Source organism: Peromyscus eremicus, chromosome 10, assembly GCF_949786415.1.
Source record: "Peromyscus eremicus chromosome 10, PerEre_H2_v1, whole genome shotgun sequence".
Classification (NCBI taxonomy): Eukaryota; Metazoa; Chordata; class Mammalia; order Rodentia; family Cricetidae; genus Peromyscus; species Peromyscus eremicus.
Genome location: NC_081426.1, coordinates 28,699,715 through 28,715,904, shown reverse-complemented (window position 1 = coordinate 28,715,904; position 16,190 = coordinate 28,699,715). Strand labels below are relative to the sequence as shown.

Sequence of the window (16,190 nt, the reverse complement as noted above, 5' to 3'; positions counted from 1 at the left end):
ATGGTAAGAAGCTGATCCTAGAGTGAACTGTCAGGGTACTCTACAGGATCCTAGAAGGAGAACTCTCAGGAAGAAGATAGCCTCCACTCTGGCCCCTCCCACTCCTGGACCCAGATCTCTCTGCTGCCAGAACAGGGGGGCTCAGAAAGCAGACTGCTATGCATACAGGGCTCAGAGGAAGGGCAGTTGCTGGTCTTTTTTCTGTGGTTGCCTCTATGAAACTGGGCAGTCAACTACCTGTAGGACCAGCTACCTGTAGGACCAGGACCTGATTCTTGAGGCTGTAGGGGGACAGCTGCAGCTGAGGCCCCACTCATACTATGCCTGTCAGGCTATTCTCACACTCCTCCCTCCCCTAATCCATAGGCAGATCCTGCAGTTAATTAACCAGCTATAGTCAGTCCCCCAAACTGCAATCTATTATTCAGCTCAAGAACAGCCTTGTTCCTGGCACAGCTGGAGAGTAAATCTGACTATAAGACCAAACAAAAAGTTAATTTAGGGCTACACCTACTCTAAAGAAAATGGAGAGCAACAACTGTTTCCCCAGCAGGGCCAGCAGTCTCAAATAGCAGGGAGGGCACTGCACAGGCACTGACTATGCAGAGGCCAAGGACACATCACAGCAGAATCACAGGGCTCTCAGGGCCTCTGGCCCCATGACAAGCTCAGCAGCAGTGAACTCCATACAGTGAAAATAGTGGGACTAATCCACTGACACCATGGGGGCCAAAGTAGTAAACAGGGAGGCTTTTCTCAAATTCTGAACAAGAAATCCCCTTCCCAACCACTCAGCAGCAAACAGGAAGAGGAATAAGGGTTCAGCCAGTATCTAAATGGCACAATGACCCTTGGATTCATGTGGGACTGGCTTATATCTCAACCCAAAACAGGTACTCGTATCTGTTTACAAACTGCCTTGCACGCACCAACACTGGGCTGCCATTTCTCCTTTTTTACTCCTCATACTAGCACCTTCAAAAACTAAAGTTTTTTTGTTCGGCTTCACCAGAAGCTCTAGAAAGGCAGGGGGCCAGGATGAACGGCAGAAATACCATCTTAACAACATGCCTGGTGTCTCCTCTGAGATACAGTGGTCACCTGGCAGACCCCCTTCAGGCCCATCTCCAGCAGGCATATCCTACTTGTCCTGCTATCCTCTGCCCTTATGTCTGTTCACTGTCAGACAGTTCTGAATAAAGAAAGAATGGGCTCTCAACAACACCATGATGGATAAATGGCTGCTGGACCTGAAAGGCCTGGTAACTTCCCAGGGTCCTCCATTAGAACACAGAGACAGTAGGTACAACCTTGCTGAGGACCTAACTGCTCCTGTCACACAATAATAGACAGGTCAGAGGTCTGTGATATTGCAAGGTTTCTACCAGGGCACACCAAAGGCCTCTACTGGGAGCTCTGCAACTCAGAGTCCAGGCTGTGCCTTGGGGACAACATTTACCTGCTCATCCACATAGGCATCGATCCTCTTCTGACACTCCAGCCACTCTTCAGCAACTTTGCGCAATTCTTCCTCAGAACGCTGGTACCTCTGCAGCAAGGTGCTGTACGTGTCTTCATTGCAAGTGTCATGTGTGGTGGTGCCTAGCCTAGGAGGGAGAAGGCCTATCACAAAGGAAGAGCCCAGAAGCTCTGGGCCAGACAGAAGAATCTTGCTGCCTATTGCTACTGTCTAACTTTACCACCTCCTCTCACAAAACATACCACACAGCAAGGCTGCTATCTGGGCTTAAAAGATTATATACACAAAGCACTCTGAACAGAAACACATATAAAGGAGATGCTCAAAGAAATGATAGTACCTGGTGAAAAAAACTAACAAGAATTCTAAAAACACTGAGGTTACAACATATGGAGCTGTATACATATTTCTTATTAACATACACTGATCCGGAGAAAATAAAATGTTTAATAAGAAATACAAAACATACAAATGTTATAATTATATATATGCATAAGTTCTGAAGTAGAAATACATTCATGTCAAGGAAAGTATGACTGAAGCATGTTTAATAAAAATATGTTGTGCATTAACACAAGAAAAATATGTATAAAAATATAAAGCCGTTTATAGTGCCTACCACTTCATGATTTTATCTGTAATAACCTAGTGGGGACTTTTTTGTAAATTTATTTTTATTTTATGTGCATTGGTATTTGCCTGCATGTATCTCTGTGTGGGTGTGGGGTCTCCTGGAACTGGAGTTACAGACAGTTGTGAGCCCTGCTGTGGGTGCTGGATTGAACCAGGTCTCATGGAAGAGCTCTTAACCACTGAGCCATCTCCCCCCACCCCCAAAGGATTTAATAACAAAAAGAAATAACAAAGTCCTGAGACAGGGTTTCTCTATGTAACTGAGATGGCTGTCCTGGAACTAACTCTGTAGATCAGGCTAGCCTCGAACTCACAGAGATCCACCTGCTTCTGCTTCCCAAGTGTTGGGATTAAAGGCGGGAGCCACTACTGCCCAGTCTAACAAAGTCATTTTTAATAAAGCATTTTTCACAGGTAGAAATGAACAGATGTCGTTGCCAAAATCTTTTCCTTTCACTTTCTTTGTCAAGGTGGCTCACATTTGTAAACACTGTAAAAACAGAGAAATCATAGAAACTCTACTGGTTGCAAGGCCACCTGCACAGGTGTCCATCTAGGCTTTGCACCAATGCCTGGAACCACCGTAGATCTCAAGAACAGCTGTATGTTGCAGCCCTCAAAGAGGTTTTCTCCTGGTTCCTATTGCTGCCAGCCTTGTCCTTCACTCAACTCATTCTAGTCTTGAATATAAAACCCAATTCCCAAGCTAGGCGGTGGTGGTGCACACCTTTAATCCCAGCACTCAGGAAGCAGAAGCAAGTGAGGAGGATCTCTGAGCTCCAGGCCAGCTTGGTCTACAGAGTGAGTTCCAGCACAGCCAGGATTACACACAGAAACCCTGTCTCAAAAACAAACAAACAAACAACAATAAACAAACAAATAAATCCCAATTCCCACACGTCATGGTTTAAATGAGAACTGTCCCCATAATCTGGGGCATCTGAACATTTGGTCTCTGATTGGTGGTGCTGTTTAGGGAAGTTTAGGCGGTGCAGCTTACGAGAGGAAGTATGTCACTGGGGACCGACCAGCTTTGAGATTAAAAGCCTCATTCCACTTCTAGTTTGCTCTCTCTGCTTTGTGATCACAGTTGAGATGTAAGCTCTCAGCTTCCTGTTTCTGCTGCGGTGCTTTCCCACCATTATGGACTCTTATGTCTCTGGAACTGTAAGCCCAAATAAACTCTTCCTCCTATAAGCTGCCTTATAGTGTTTTATCACAACAACAGAAAAGTAACAAGATACCATAACTTTCATCCTGCCTTTCTTCCCAAATAGTTTTCTTCCGTTTCTACCTGTTCCAAGTTACAAATACAGACTATTTGAGTCAAGGAGAGTGGAACCAACAGGGACCCTGCAGATAGCATTGGTGATGGAATGAGGTGACTAGAGCATTCTCATAGCATCTCTGTAGAACAGATTCTTTAATTGCGGGGAAAATGGGGCAAGACAGCAGTGGAACTCAGAGAAAATATTCTCATAGGACAAAGGGAAAAGAGAACTTTTGTAAATATACAGTTAACTGTAACTACTGGGAATATAATCAATGTTACTAAATCATAACTTAAAATGGTAAAATATATTTATCAGAAAATTTATAATTTAAGTCAAATGGCACTGAATGTAATTTTAAGTGGATGAATTATACAGTATGTAAATAATCCCAATAAAATGGCCAATAAAACAAGTAGCTTTCTTATGTTTTGTTTTTAACTGTTATGGTTTGGATCTGAAATGTCTCCCAAAGGTTCCTGTGTTGAAGACTTAGTTCCCAGGGCGGCAGTGTTCAGAGGCAGGGTTTTTGGGGGGTGCCTGGATCATGTGGGCTCTGACTTCACCAATGGACTAATCCACAGATGGGTTCAGAGTTTACTGGGATACATATCAGAAACTGGTGGAAACTTGATGTACTTTATTCCTGAATCCTTTCTCTGCTTGGCAGTTAGCACAGGTGAGTGCAGCTCTGCTTTGCCAAATACTTCTGTGACGGAAGGAATCTTCTAAAATGGTGAGCCACAACAAACCTTTCCTTCTTAGAAGTTGATACCTGCAGCATTCTATCACTGTCAGTGTTAGAAAGCTAACAAAGCTACTAAGTTTCTATGAATAAGGATGACCTTTAAGCAGACTGATAACTTATTTTGTGTGTGTGCAAGGCCATTTGCTGCACGAGGCAGGCAGAGCAGAAGACCTGCTGTCTTGGTCTGTCGCTTCTGCCTTTTTGTCTTGAGATAAGATCTCTTCCTCAACCTGAAGTTACACTGATTGGTCAGCAAACTCAGAAGTTTGCAAACTAATAATCCTACCTAATAATGGAGATTATAGGTACATACGGTTACAGCTGACTGTTATGTGGGTGCTAGGGTTTCAAACTCAGGTCCTCAGGCTTGCACAACACGACCTCTTACTCACTGACACCCTCCCACCCCTAACTGCTGTATATTTGTGTGACAGATTATCATAAAAACCCTGACTGCCCTGAAACTCCCGATGCAGATCAGACTGGCCTCTAAAATGATTTATGTTAACAAGAATAATACAAAAAGACACATTAAATAAACCCAAGTGCTGGCCATAGGCTGTTTGTCGTCTCTTCCTCTACTAAGCTACAAGTGTTTGCACAGTTCACATCTGTATTATACACTATTAATTTTTTGCCCATCCTCCTTTTGAGGCAGGAACTCTCTACATGGCCCTGGCTGGCTGGCTTTGCATTTGCAGAGATCCAGCTACTTCTGCCTTCCAAGTATTGAGATTAAAGGTATGTGTCACTATGTCTGGCCCACTCCATAATTTCTTTACAAGTTAAATAGGCCTATACAACTATGTATTTCATTAGTAATTTGTGGGAAAAATTTGTGTTATTAAATGTGTATTTATACACTGCAAATTCAAGTATAAACCATTCTTGGGGTTGACAAGTGAGTCTGTGGTGAGACACAATAGGACAGTATTTTCTGGAATGACTAGGACTCCTTAGAGGTCATGCTGCTTTCCTTCTTTCCTGCACCTCATTTCCTCTTAGGACTTGAGAGTAATAGGGAGTGAACCCCAAAGTGAACATTCAAAACTAAGATACTGTTCATCTTTGGAATGTGACTGAAATTCCCAGTGAGAAACAAAAATATTCAGAACATGGGCCCAGAAAAGAAACGGTTTCTGTCAGCCTCTGGGAATCAACTGGATGACAGATGCATCAAATCCAATATGCACCAGGAAAAGAAACAAAAGGCAGGTACTGAGACTTGCTCTAGCCCCAAGGGAGGCATGGGTGAATTCAGAGAACCTCACAACTTGGACAAAAGCATGTTCTTCAAGTTAAGCTTGGCTTCCTTTCCTTTCACCAGGTAGTGTACCCTCTAGGAGTATACTGGATGTTTCTGACTTTTTAAATTTCCTGTGTGTCTGTTGTGCATGTGCATACATGTGCATCCGCCACAGGTAGCATGTGGAAATCGGAGAACAAACATGTAGGAGTCTTCTCTCCTTTCACCACGTAGGTCCTGGAGATCAAACCCAAACTCAGGTCATTAGGCTTGGTGGCAAGTACCTCTACCTGCTGAAACATCTTGACTGCCCTGTACTGAATATTTTTCAATAGTGGACATGGAAAGAATAGCTGGAAAGCAAACTGAGGCTGAGTGAAACTGGTAAAAATCTACGAAAAGCATACCAGTTCTGCACAGCACCTTGCCGTGAACCAACTACTTCTGAGGTGGTTCTTTCTCTAAAATTAAGGTTGAGTAGGGAAAACAAAGGTCGCTGCTATTAATGTATGCTACACTGTGAGACTGTGCTTCTATTTGCTTAACAGACAAGAAACAAAATCAAGAAGAGAAGATACTAAGGTAGCTGCTCAGATCTACTAAGTAATGGCTGATGAAGGAGGGGCTAGCTGCAGGACAAACACACTCATACTGTTTGCCTCCATTTAGCATAGCTCATCCCAACAAATGCCCACTGTACCTGTGCACTTCTCTTAGTGACAGCAGAGAATCAATCACTCACCAGCTCTCCTGGTGAGAAGTGACATAGGCACTCTACAAACCTAGATGGAAAAGCAAATCTAAGCCTAGGGGAGTCAAAGGTACTCTGAGTCCCATGTTCTTCCTCCTCTTCCAACTCCCTTCACCACAATGCAAGAACCCTGCCATGACTCATGATTGAACCAAGGCCTATTAAGGTAAAGCACTGTTTGCTGGAGCCTTTATTTATTTATGAGGCATTATGGTGTTACACCTTAATAGCATTGATATTGGTTTATTATTTAAGAGTTTAATTAGGGGCTGAAGAGATGGCTCAGCAGTAAAGAGTACAGGCTGCTCTTCCAGAAGACTTGAGTTTGGGTCCCATTACCAACATGGCAGCTTAGAACTGCCTGTAACTCCAGTTCCAGGGGATCCAATGCCTTCTTCTGGCCTCCTTAGGCACAGCAGCATGTGATGCACAGACATGCTTGCAGGCTCATACACATAAAATACAAATTACAAATAAACCAAAGTTTAGTTGTATTATATCTTAGATTTAGAGCTTTCGGTCTAACTATCTTTCCCCCTAAGCCCTGTTATTTTTCCTGTAAGACTTCCTTCCACATGTAGTGGTCTACAGGCATGAACACACACATAAGATCACAGGAAAAAAGAATCTAAGTCAAGACAAAATACCTGATCTGAGACACCAGTGCTGGCAAGTTGCTCTGGAGAAGTGGCTCTGAGAAGACCAGATTTTCAAAAAGGTGTTTGTTGTGCAGTTCCCACGTCACCTGGAACTTTTTCAAATGTTCATTTTCCTAGTAGTGGAAAAAAAAAAGATAACAGAAGATGTAGTGAGTAGATGAAAATATAAAACTTCCTAGAAGGACGCTCCCATACCCTGCCACCTTCTGCACAGGCCTAGAACATCTTGTTTCTGAAGTCACTGCTCCCTGCTTGTGTCAAAACACACCAAACCAAGTCTCTGATTGGAATAATATGGGTGGCACCTTGCTATACTCTAAGTAACCCCTACCCACCTAGACATAGGTGGGCTCAAGGGACGGGGGTCAGGGGACATGACACAATCCAAAAACCTAAGACTGTCGAGATGGCTCAGCCGGTAACAGTGCATGGTGCTAACCTGATGATCTAAGTTCGATCTCTGGAACCCACATGGTGAGAATCAGTTCCTACAACTTGCCCTCTTGACTTCCACAAGCATGCACACAGAAATACATAAAACATTTTCAACAAAAAAAAAATGTACTGGAGTCAGGACAATACTTTTCTTGCCTGTCTTTGTGAAAGCTCATTCTGATATTTTCAAATAATTCTTCACTGGGACACTCGGGCAAGGAAAGGGCTTTTACTTCCTAAGAAACATGAGCAAACTCATCAAGTGCTATTGGCAACATGCTGGGAGCCCATAGCGGTGCCACCAGTCCATCAGTGCTCTCTGACTCCTCTGGACTGGATTACTTTCTGATGTTTGAGCCTTCCTATGTATTCTCAAGTCTAGTTTTTCCTAGAAATGTCAGTAGTGAGAGGCTCCTCACTACATCTTCCACGTTACCCTGATGTGCCACACTTCTGTGTCCTTTTAAGACACATACACAGAGCTCAAGGCTCCTTTACTTCCTTTTAATTTACCAATTCTCTTTCTAATCTCTTACTAGGCTGGTACATGGTTCTCTAGAGCAGCAGCTCTGAAACCAAGTCTAGAATAGGCAGAGTCCCAAGTTGAGGTGGAGGAGGGCTGAAAGGTACAAGAAGTACAAGATGGGGCATAGGACAACTGCAACTACCAGGGCCCTCACATCCAGCTTGCCTTCGTCACCTCACCCAATTTTTCCTAAACATGTGTCTCATACACCTCTTCTTGGAAGTAGTTACCTGGCACAGTGGCAGACTGTGGCAGGGAAACTGGATAGTCTGGGGCTGCTGCAATGTCTTGCCAAGTGGTATTATGTGAACTTTTCTGGAGAGCCTCATTAACATCAGAACCAGATAAAGAACCAATGGTTACTACAACTTTTTTTCCAAAACAGCCACCACTAAGCATTAAAACCCACCCACTGAAGTGTCACTTAATAATCAGATGAAATAATAGTGAAGACTTGCAGACTATGGGGAGGGCGGGGGGAACCACACTTGACGGGATGGGGAGGCAGCCTAGGAAGCTTCTGTGTTTGTCCCTGGGGATCCTGGTCTGCTTCCAACTACAATGACTTGATTTCCATGCACTGCCTCTCTCAGTCCACCCATGAATAGGGTGATCAAAGATTTACTTGTGTGCCCTGCTAGAACTGTGAGAACCCCGTAAGGAAGGGGCAGGGCAGCTTCAGTAAATCCATCCCTTTCTTGCACTGTTGCTAGGTACACACATGAAGAAATCCAAACAAGAGATCTTAAATGTGCCTTTCCTCAACTGCAGCACCAGTCACTGGCAGTACATTAACACCAACCCAAGACACCCAAAACTTCTTGGACTCCCTATCAATGCACCACCGTTTTCACCTCCATATCCTAATGCCTCACTTTCTAGTGATTAGGTCTTCCCAAACAGATTTCCATGCTGTGGCTCCTAGACATTAATTCTCTCAATGCTTCTACTGCCAGTAAAATCCACTGAACTAAGATTAATCCTAGTCTACCTTGTGTGGAAAGGAGTCTATGACTGTGCAATGAGGACTTAACCATATGATCAGTCCCCTAGCTGCACATACCTCCCCTATCACATGCTTTTGTTCTTTACTTCACCTCAGCAGCAAGGAAAGAAGTGGGCATGGTCTCTCACCAGAGTGCCAAGAAAGGTACTGATGGATCGTGCAGCCTGGCAGAGGGCACCATACTCCTCCAGGAGTAGAGAGACAAAGTGGTGTGCCTGTGGTGGGCCCTGCAGGCCAGATGGCGCCTTGGCTTTCGCGGCAGCAGACAGCTGCCGGAGCAGGCGGACCTTCATTTCCAGCACGTACTCCCGAGCTTGCTGCTCCAACCGCTGGTAGAGCTGATAGGGGTCCCGCTCACAGAGCCTACAGAGACAAAGAAAGAGTCATTACTCGGCCATAGCTAGTCACACATGTCAGTTGACAGGCAGTTTTTATGTCAGTGGCTATCTTTTATTAAACACCTCTCTTTTGTGATAACCTGTGGGAGTACAAGGTAACTCACAGGGAAACTGACATCTCCCAAATGCTTCCTCTGACTACACTGTTTATGCAACCTGTACAGGGACTCTGCTCCACTTTACTGTCCATGAGAAAAGACCTAAGCCTATCTAGTCTGAGGAAGGTATATAATTCACAACAAGAGGTATAAAGCCTCCCTTGTACTGTGCCTGAGAGCTGGCCTCAGGTGCTAACACAATGAGTAGGACTTAAAAAGTGACAAGCTTCAATTTTCCAGCAGAGGTGATAACTGGTTGGAGGGCTGGGGCCAAGATTACCTTCTTTCTTTCTAGGAACTCAGAATACCATACAAATGAGCCCGTGTTATTTTTACAATTAGAGTAAGTTTTAAATACAGGTCATCCTATTTTTAAATTACCAACAAAGCAATGAAATGCATCCTGTAACTAGCCACAATGATAATAAATTTCTGTCCAAACTTACAGGTGATTCTTTTTATAAAGTTTTGAGAAAAGGTGGTTTTTCTTCCTCAGTCTCCTGACGCTGGCTCATGCAACAAGGTGATCTAGTTTAAAACTTTCTCTACAGTATTTGGCATTACTATGGTTAAAGCTGCCACTTCTTTTAAAGGTATGTTTCTGAGATGCCTCTAGATCAGTGATTCTCAACCTGTGGGTCCCAACCCTGTGAGGTGTCAAATGACCCTTTCACAGGGTCACCTAAAACCATTAGAAAACACAAATATTTACACTATGATTCATAACAGTAGCAAAATTACAGCTATGAAGTAGTAACGAAAATAATTTTATAGTTGGGGGGTCACCACAACGTGAGAAACTATACTGAAGAGTCACAACATTAAGAAGGTTGAGAACCACTGTTCTAGATGAAAGCCTAGGACCACTGAAGGAGTAACCAAAACATCTCTTGGAACATGTCACTATGAAGAGCCAGCTGAGCTCAGTGGCTGTTGGAGAATGCATTAAGGTATAAGTTTTATATAACAGATTCTTCCATCTTTGGCCACCACATTAAATCTAAAGAGAAGAACATAGTTATTATCTATTCCATTAAAAAAAATTAGGGGTTGTGGACCATTTTTAATCCCAGTACTTGAGGTGGGAAGGTCTCTGTGAGTTGAGGGAAGCCTGGTTTACACAGCAAGTTCCAGGCTAGCCAGAGTTACATGGTGATATCTTGTCTCAAAAAACAACAACAAAAAAAAACCAAACCAGTAAATAAATAAAAAATTAAAAGATGTGTTTATATTTTTATGTGTATGTATGTGTGTTATCTCTTCATTCCCTCCTGTTCCCTAAGGTCACACATCACTTAAGCTGTAAAAGATAAGAGTCAAGTAAAAATGTACAAGGTAGTATGTACAGCTATGTATACAATCTGCAAGGTAGTATGTAAAGCCTTATGTACAACTTGCAAGGTAATAAATATGTAAATCCATGTATATAACGTACTTAGAGAAAATAAACTGATAGGATTCTCACTGTGGCTGCTACATTTCAAAAAGATGTATTAATTTTTGTAACATTAAAATATAGTGTTTCCCCCCACACACCATTACTAGAGATCAAACCCAGGGCTTTTCATATGCTACGCAAGAGCTCTACCACTGGGCTACCCTAGCCTTTGATTTGTGGAGACAAGGTCTTACTATGTGGCTTAGACAGCCTTGAACTTGATATAAAGCACAGACTATACTCAAATTTATAATCCTGCTTTAGTTTCCCTGTACTGGGGTTACAGGTATGTATCACTAAGTCTGTCAACAATTTTAAGGAGAATGTGTTCCTATGTTTAAGGACAGTGACACAAGATTCAAATGAGCAAGGGGCAGTTGAACTCACAAAAATATAGTAGAGGCTGAGGAGAAGGCTCAGTGGGTAAGATTACCTGCTTTGCAAGCACAAGGACCTGAATTCAAAGCCCCAGTACCTGGTAAAAGGCCAGGCGTCCCTGAGCATGTCTGTCACCTCAGCATTGGAAGGTGGAGACAAGTGGTTTTTGAGAGCTCACTGGCACCCAGCCTAGCTGAAAAGGGGTGAATATCCAAACCTCAATGGCCAACCAGCACAGCCAAAATAGTGAAAAGCCCTGTCTCAAGGCAACAAGGGGAGAGCAACAGAGGAAACCACCCTGCCCTCCCTGAACACGTACACATCTACACACTCATGTGCATATACCAAACACATACAAACTCTTAAAAAAAGGAAGCCTGTGGACATCCTTCTTATAGTTTTCTCAGTTCAGTGAAAATTAGAAGCATTCTGATTCTTTGTTCATGTCCATATTTTATATATTTAAGGGGAAAAAACCCATGTATTGCTTTTGAGAACAGATTTTTTTTTTTAATTTATAAAAAGTTTTTTTTACTGTGTATGTGAGTTTTGCTTGCATGTGTATATGAGTGCCACATGTTTCCCTGCCTGGTGCCAAGGAAAATGGTGTTGGATTCCTGGACCTAGAGTTCACAAACAGCTGTAAATCACTACGTGAGTGCTGGGAACCAAACCCAAGTCCTCTGCAAGAGCAGCCAGTGCTTCTAATCACTGAGCAATCTCTCTCCAGCCCATGCAAACAGATTTCTCATGTGAAAAAGACACTGCAAGTAGTTCACTCAATCATTCACACATGTGTTCATAGATGCTGCTCCACCTGGATTAAACCTGTGCTGATGTTGTTCTAAAGCATCACAGATGTAGCATGAAGGGTCTGAGACGTCATGAGTTTCATGTGCCATTAACTAAGAAACCCCTTCTTTTAAAGGCACTTACCACCTGGAATTGTCTCATATAACACTAAGTAGACAACAGTTCAAATACTGAACACAATGCTTTGCCAATCAATGCCTCTGCTTCTTTGACATGATCTACTGCATGGCAACTGTGACTTTGTAAGATGCCAAAAGTGTGCTATCAAAACACATGGAGGAAAAAAAAAGAGAGAGAATCAATCCATGAAATATCAGGCTCAGATTTGTTGCCTTTACTGGAACATTTCAAAAATCAGGGGAAAAATGGCACACTTAAGTTGTAAGGAAAAACAGAAGTGATGCCCACCCCACTTTCTGTCAGTCACTGGGCACAAGGAGCCTGCTGAAGAACAGATGCTGGGCAGGAGCCATTCCCTGTGAGAGCAGCTGCTGTGCACCTTATAGGGTAGGTGCCTTCACAAGCTGCTCGATCTCATAGTGTTTCAGTGGACAGGAACACTCTGCCTTTCTCCTTGAGCTACAAATGCAAGAGTGCTTATGAAAGTATCTAGCATCACCTGGCACTGCCAGGACTCTGGCATCTTGACTGTGTTACTGTCAGTCTTAATACATGACAGAAACATCTCAACTTAGAAACTGGAGAACCTGCAACTTTTTACCCAGAAGGCTCATGTTGGTCAGTTGTCTGCTGAAGACCTGAGCTGTATCAAGAGCTCAAAAAGCCTAACTGAGCTTTACTCAGGACAAGCACTGAGGCTCCATGGGCAGCAGGGAGGGCAGGGATTGGATGGGGCTGTAACACGAAGGGGCAACCTGTACCTATCCACGAGCTCCTTCACTCCCTCTTTGTCGGGAACCAGAGACTGGTCCTGATCTTCTGCCAGTGGGGTCCCTGCCTGGCGGTATATGCATCGGACCATGTAGCGTACTTCTGACCAATAGTTCTGAAGCTGCTGTGGTTCCCGGTCTGTCTCTGCTGAGATGTCTCTGTGACAACAAAGCAACCAGCAGAGTTAAGAGAGGCAGTCTATCTAACTTCCACAAGGTACTCCCCAACTCCATACTTTGACCCCATATAGCATACAGAGCTCTTGCTTTCCACCCTTTGGTGTCCACCTGATTCAGTCTGGCTGTCCCAGGCCAGCAGTACAGACTTTTTCTATCAGATCCTGACCTCTTCTTCCTTCACCTCCTAGCAGCCTCCATCACAAGTCCCCCAACCATAGCTATTTATTTATGCTAGGCTCACTTTTCTTTTTTAATTAATTTTCTCTTTCTTGAGATAAATTCTTGCTATGGAATCCATCACTGCACTGGAACTTACAGGTATATCTCTCTGCCCCTCAAGTGCTAGGATTACGGCATGAAATAACAGTTGGCTTTTCTTTACATTCTAATGGTCTTCCATTTTGCTCTTTATGAGGCCCAGCTTCCTAGTGCTTAATCCTTCGAGGGCAGGAATTTTTTTTTGTATGGTTTTCCTCATAAAAGCAAGGCCATGTCCTACTTTCATGGGTATGTCAAAAAGGTACTGTTATTTGTCAAAAGAACCCCATTTCCAAGGCAAGCACAACATGTTCCTAGATACCCTGTGGGCATAATGACCAACTCAACACATACCTGCGCTCACTGCAGGCTTCACATGAGCAGGCATCTGAGGGTGTGGTGCCTAGCCCTGATGAGGTCATCGTCTGTGTGCCTAGGGCCAGCCTCCCAGCACCACTGGCCTCAGGCTGGGAGCCCCCAAGTGACGAGTGAAGAAGAAAATCTTGGCCCTGCTTTAAAAATAGAACACAACAGACAAGTTAGTTTATGACAGCAAATATCTATTGACTTTTTAAAAATGCCTTCTAGAGCTAGGTGTAATGGTGCATGACCTTTATCCCAGAGCTAGGCGGTAGAGGCAGGTGGATCTCTGTTAGTTTGAGGCCCGCCTGGTCTACATAGACAGCCAGAACTACAAAGAGAGACCCTGTCTCCAAACAAAAATGCCTACTAGAAAAATGTTACAACATAGACACTGAAATCTGCTATATAGCAGACTTTTTTGGGGGTGAAAGGGGGCTAATGGGTGACAAAATCTACTACACAGCAGCACAGGCTGGCCTTGAACTCATCATATGGCCCAGATTTTCTTGCCTCAATGTGCAGCATACTGGATAGGCAATAAACTCCACAAGGCTAAAGTGCTCCAAAGGTTTGGCACATATCAGACTCTGAAGTGGAAGAGCCCAGGAGCTTTCTGCCTAGCAGATCGAGTAGGGAACTGCACTGTCACTACCACATGGGAGAAAGAGCAATCATCAACAAAGAACCCATACAAATAGGTGCTGCACAATGAGAAGGTACAGTTAAGCATCCTTCAGTGTCCAGCCTCCAGACCAGGGGAGAATACCTGGCATAGGTCAGACATCAAGCATACATTATTCTTGCTATTTCAGCACAGTCATACATAACCTAGAGCAAGTACTTTGTAGCCAAAAAAGCCACAGACAGCCTGACAAGAACCCTGTATGTCTCTTTCTCAGGTCCCCTCTCTATCCTAGAAGAATAGAGAAGATATAAGGACATGAAACATAGCCTCTACCAGAGTGATTCCTGTCATGTCCTCTACAGCTGCAGGATAAGCTTTGGATTAGGTGAGATACTCAGATTTTTAAGCAGACTAAATTTGAAACCTGAAAATGAGACGATTCCAACACTAAAAGTATAAGGGCTGATTGCCATCATCCAGGTGTAGAGAGACAAGTGACCAGCACAGCTTGACAGTGGTGATGAATCAATCACAAGGCTGTTTCTCAACAGCAGCAGGTCAGCCACTCAGTGTACAAGGCTGACTATTCTTTCCCAGCTTAAGCCCACTTCCACCCTCACTTTAAACTAGCACATCCAGCCGGGCGTTGGTGGCGCACACCTTAAATCCCAGCACTCAGGAGGCAGAGCCAGGCGGATCTCTGTGAGTTCGAGGCCAGCCTGGTCTACAAAGTGAGTTCCAGGAAAGGCGCAAAGTTACACAGAGAAACCCTGTCTTGAAAAATCATAAAAATAAAAAAATTAAAAAAAAAAAAAACTAGCACATCCACAACCTGCCACTCAGTGCAAGCCTCTGTCACTTCTCACCTGGTGACTGCCAGGTTCTCTACTGGCCTCCATTTGCCTTTACCCACTCTCAAACAGCAGCCAGATAGAGTTCATGGGGCTCCCCTGCATAAAAGCTTCTGGTGACTTCCAAATCACTTGGGAATACATTCCTGTTTCTTACCAAAGCCTTCCAAGTTGCTTAGGACAAAGTTCTGCTTCTGTGTCACTGTACTTGTTCCTCTGCCTATAACGTTCATCCACTAACCTTGGTGTATGCCTTCTGACGATCTGATGGAGTTCTGTAATTCAGGACTTGAACAAAAAGATCCCCTACCCAGAGAAGACAATCAAGCCATTTTTGGTGTTTCTGTTTATTTATATATTTTTTGCCACTCAATTCAATATCAACTCTGCCATGCTCTATGATAATAGACACATGTCACCTGTGTAAGTTACAGGTACAATGTTCAACAGTGGGCAGAGGATGGTAGAAGGACACTGAAAGGAGCCCCAGGCTCCTTGTGTATTTCCTCCCTTGTTCATACTACCAGACAGCTTTGTCCTTAAAGAAATGGTGACTCAGCCGGGCGGTGGTGGCGCACGCCTTTAATCCCAGCACTCGGGAGGCAGAGCCAGGCGGATCTCTGTGAGTTCCAGGCCAGCCTGGACTACCAAGTGAGTTCCAGGAAAGGTGCAAAGCTACACAGAAAAACCCTGTCTTGAAAAAACAAAGGGAAAAAAAAAAAAAAGAAATGGTGACTCTCTCCAGGCATGCGCTCTCCAGTGAGGGGAGTTCTGCTAGCACCCAACTGGGTCTGTAGCACCCTGAGGAGCCTCTGTTCTCCAGCAGGTCATAACTACATTCTCTAAGTTGGTTTCTTCCTGAGTCCATTTCTTAAGCTCCAGAGATTTGGGTGCTTTTGAGAATTACCATGACTGTTCTTCAGGGCTCACTTCACAGATCTGAGTATCTGACGATCTTTCCCACCACTGGGTAGTTTCTCCCTTGTGTTAAGATGTACTATTTACTGATGTAGTGCCTGACTGCTGGCCAAGTTTTTTGGCACACCAACCTAACCACCATGGTTAATCTCTCACAAATTGCTATATGAAACCTTGGCTTTTCTTATTTTCTGGTGTTTTTGTCTTCAACACTGCAACAGAAGG

At 43.8% G+C, this 16,190-nt stretch overlaps 1 protein-coding gene across 3 annotated transcripts in view; it reads right to left on the bottom strand.

The window, feature by feature from the left end:
• Positions 1–16,190, bottom strand: part of Fam193a (family with sequence similarity 193 member A) — a 135,461-nt gene that overhangs the window by 59,543 nt on the left and 59,728 nt on the right. For 2 of the 3 annotated variants that reach the window (XM_059275715.1, XM_059275717.1), the window contains 5 exons: positions 13,563–13,720; positions 12,762–12,929; positions 8,884–9,118; positions 6,777–6,901; positions 1,460–1,607 (listed from right to left, as the gene is read on the bottom strand). In XM_059275715.1, coding sequence (XP_059131698.1) covers positions 1,460–1,607; positions 6,777–6,901; positions 8,884–9,118; positions 12,762–12,929; positions 13,563–13,720 — 834 coding nt within the window. The remainder of the gene's footprint in view (positions 1–1,459; positions 1,608–6,776; positions 6,902–8,883; positions 9,119–12,761; positions 12,930–13,562; positions 13,721–16,190) is intronic. The other variant, XM_059275716.1, reaches the window with a different exon arrangement.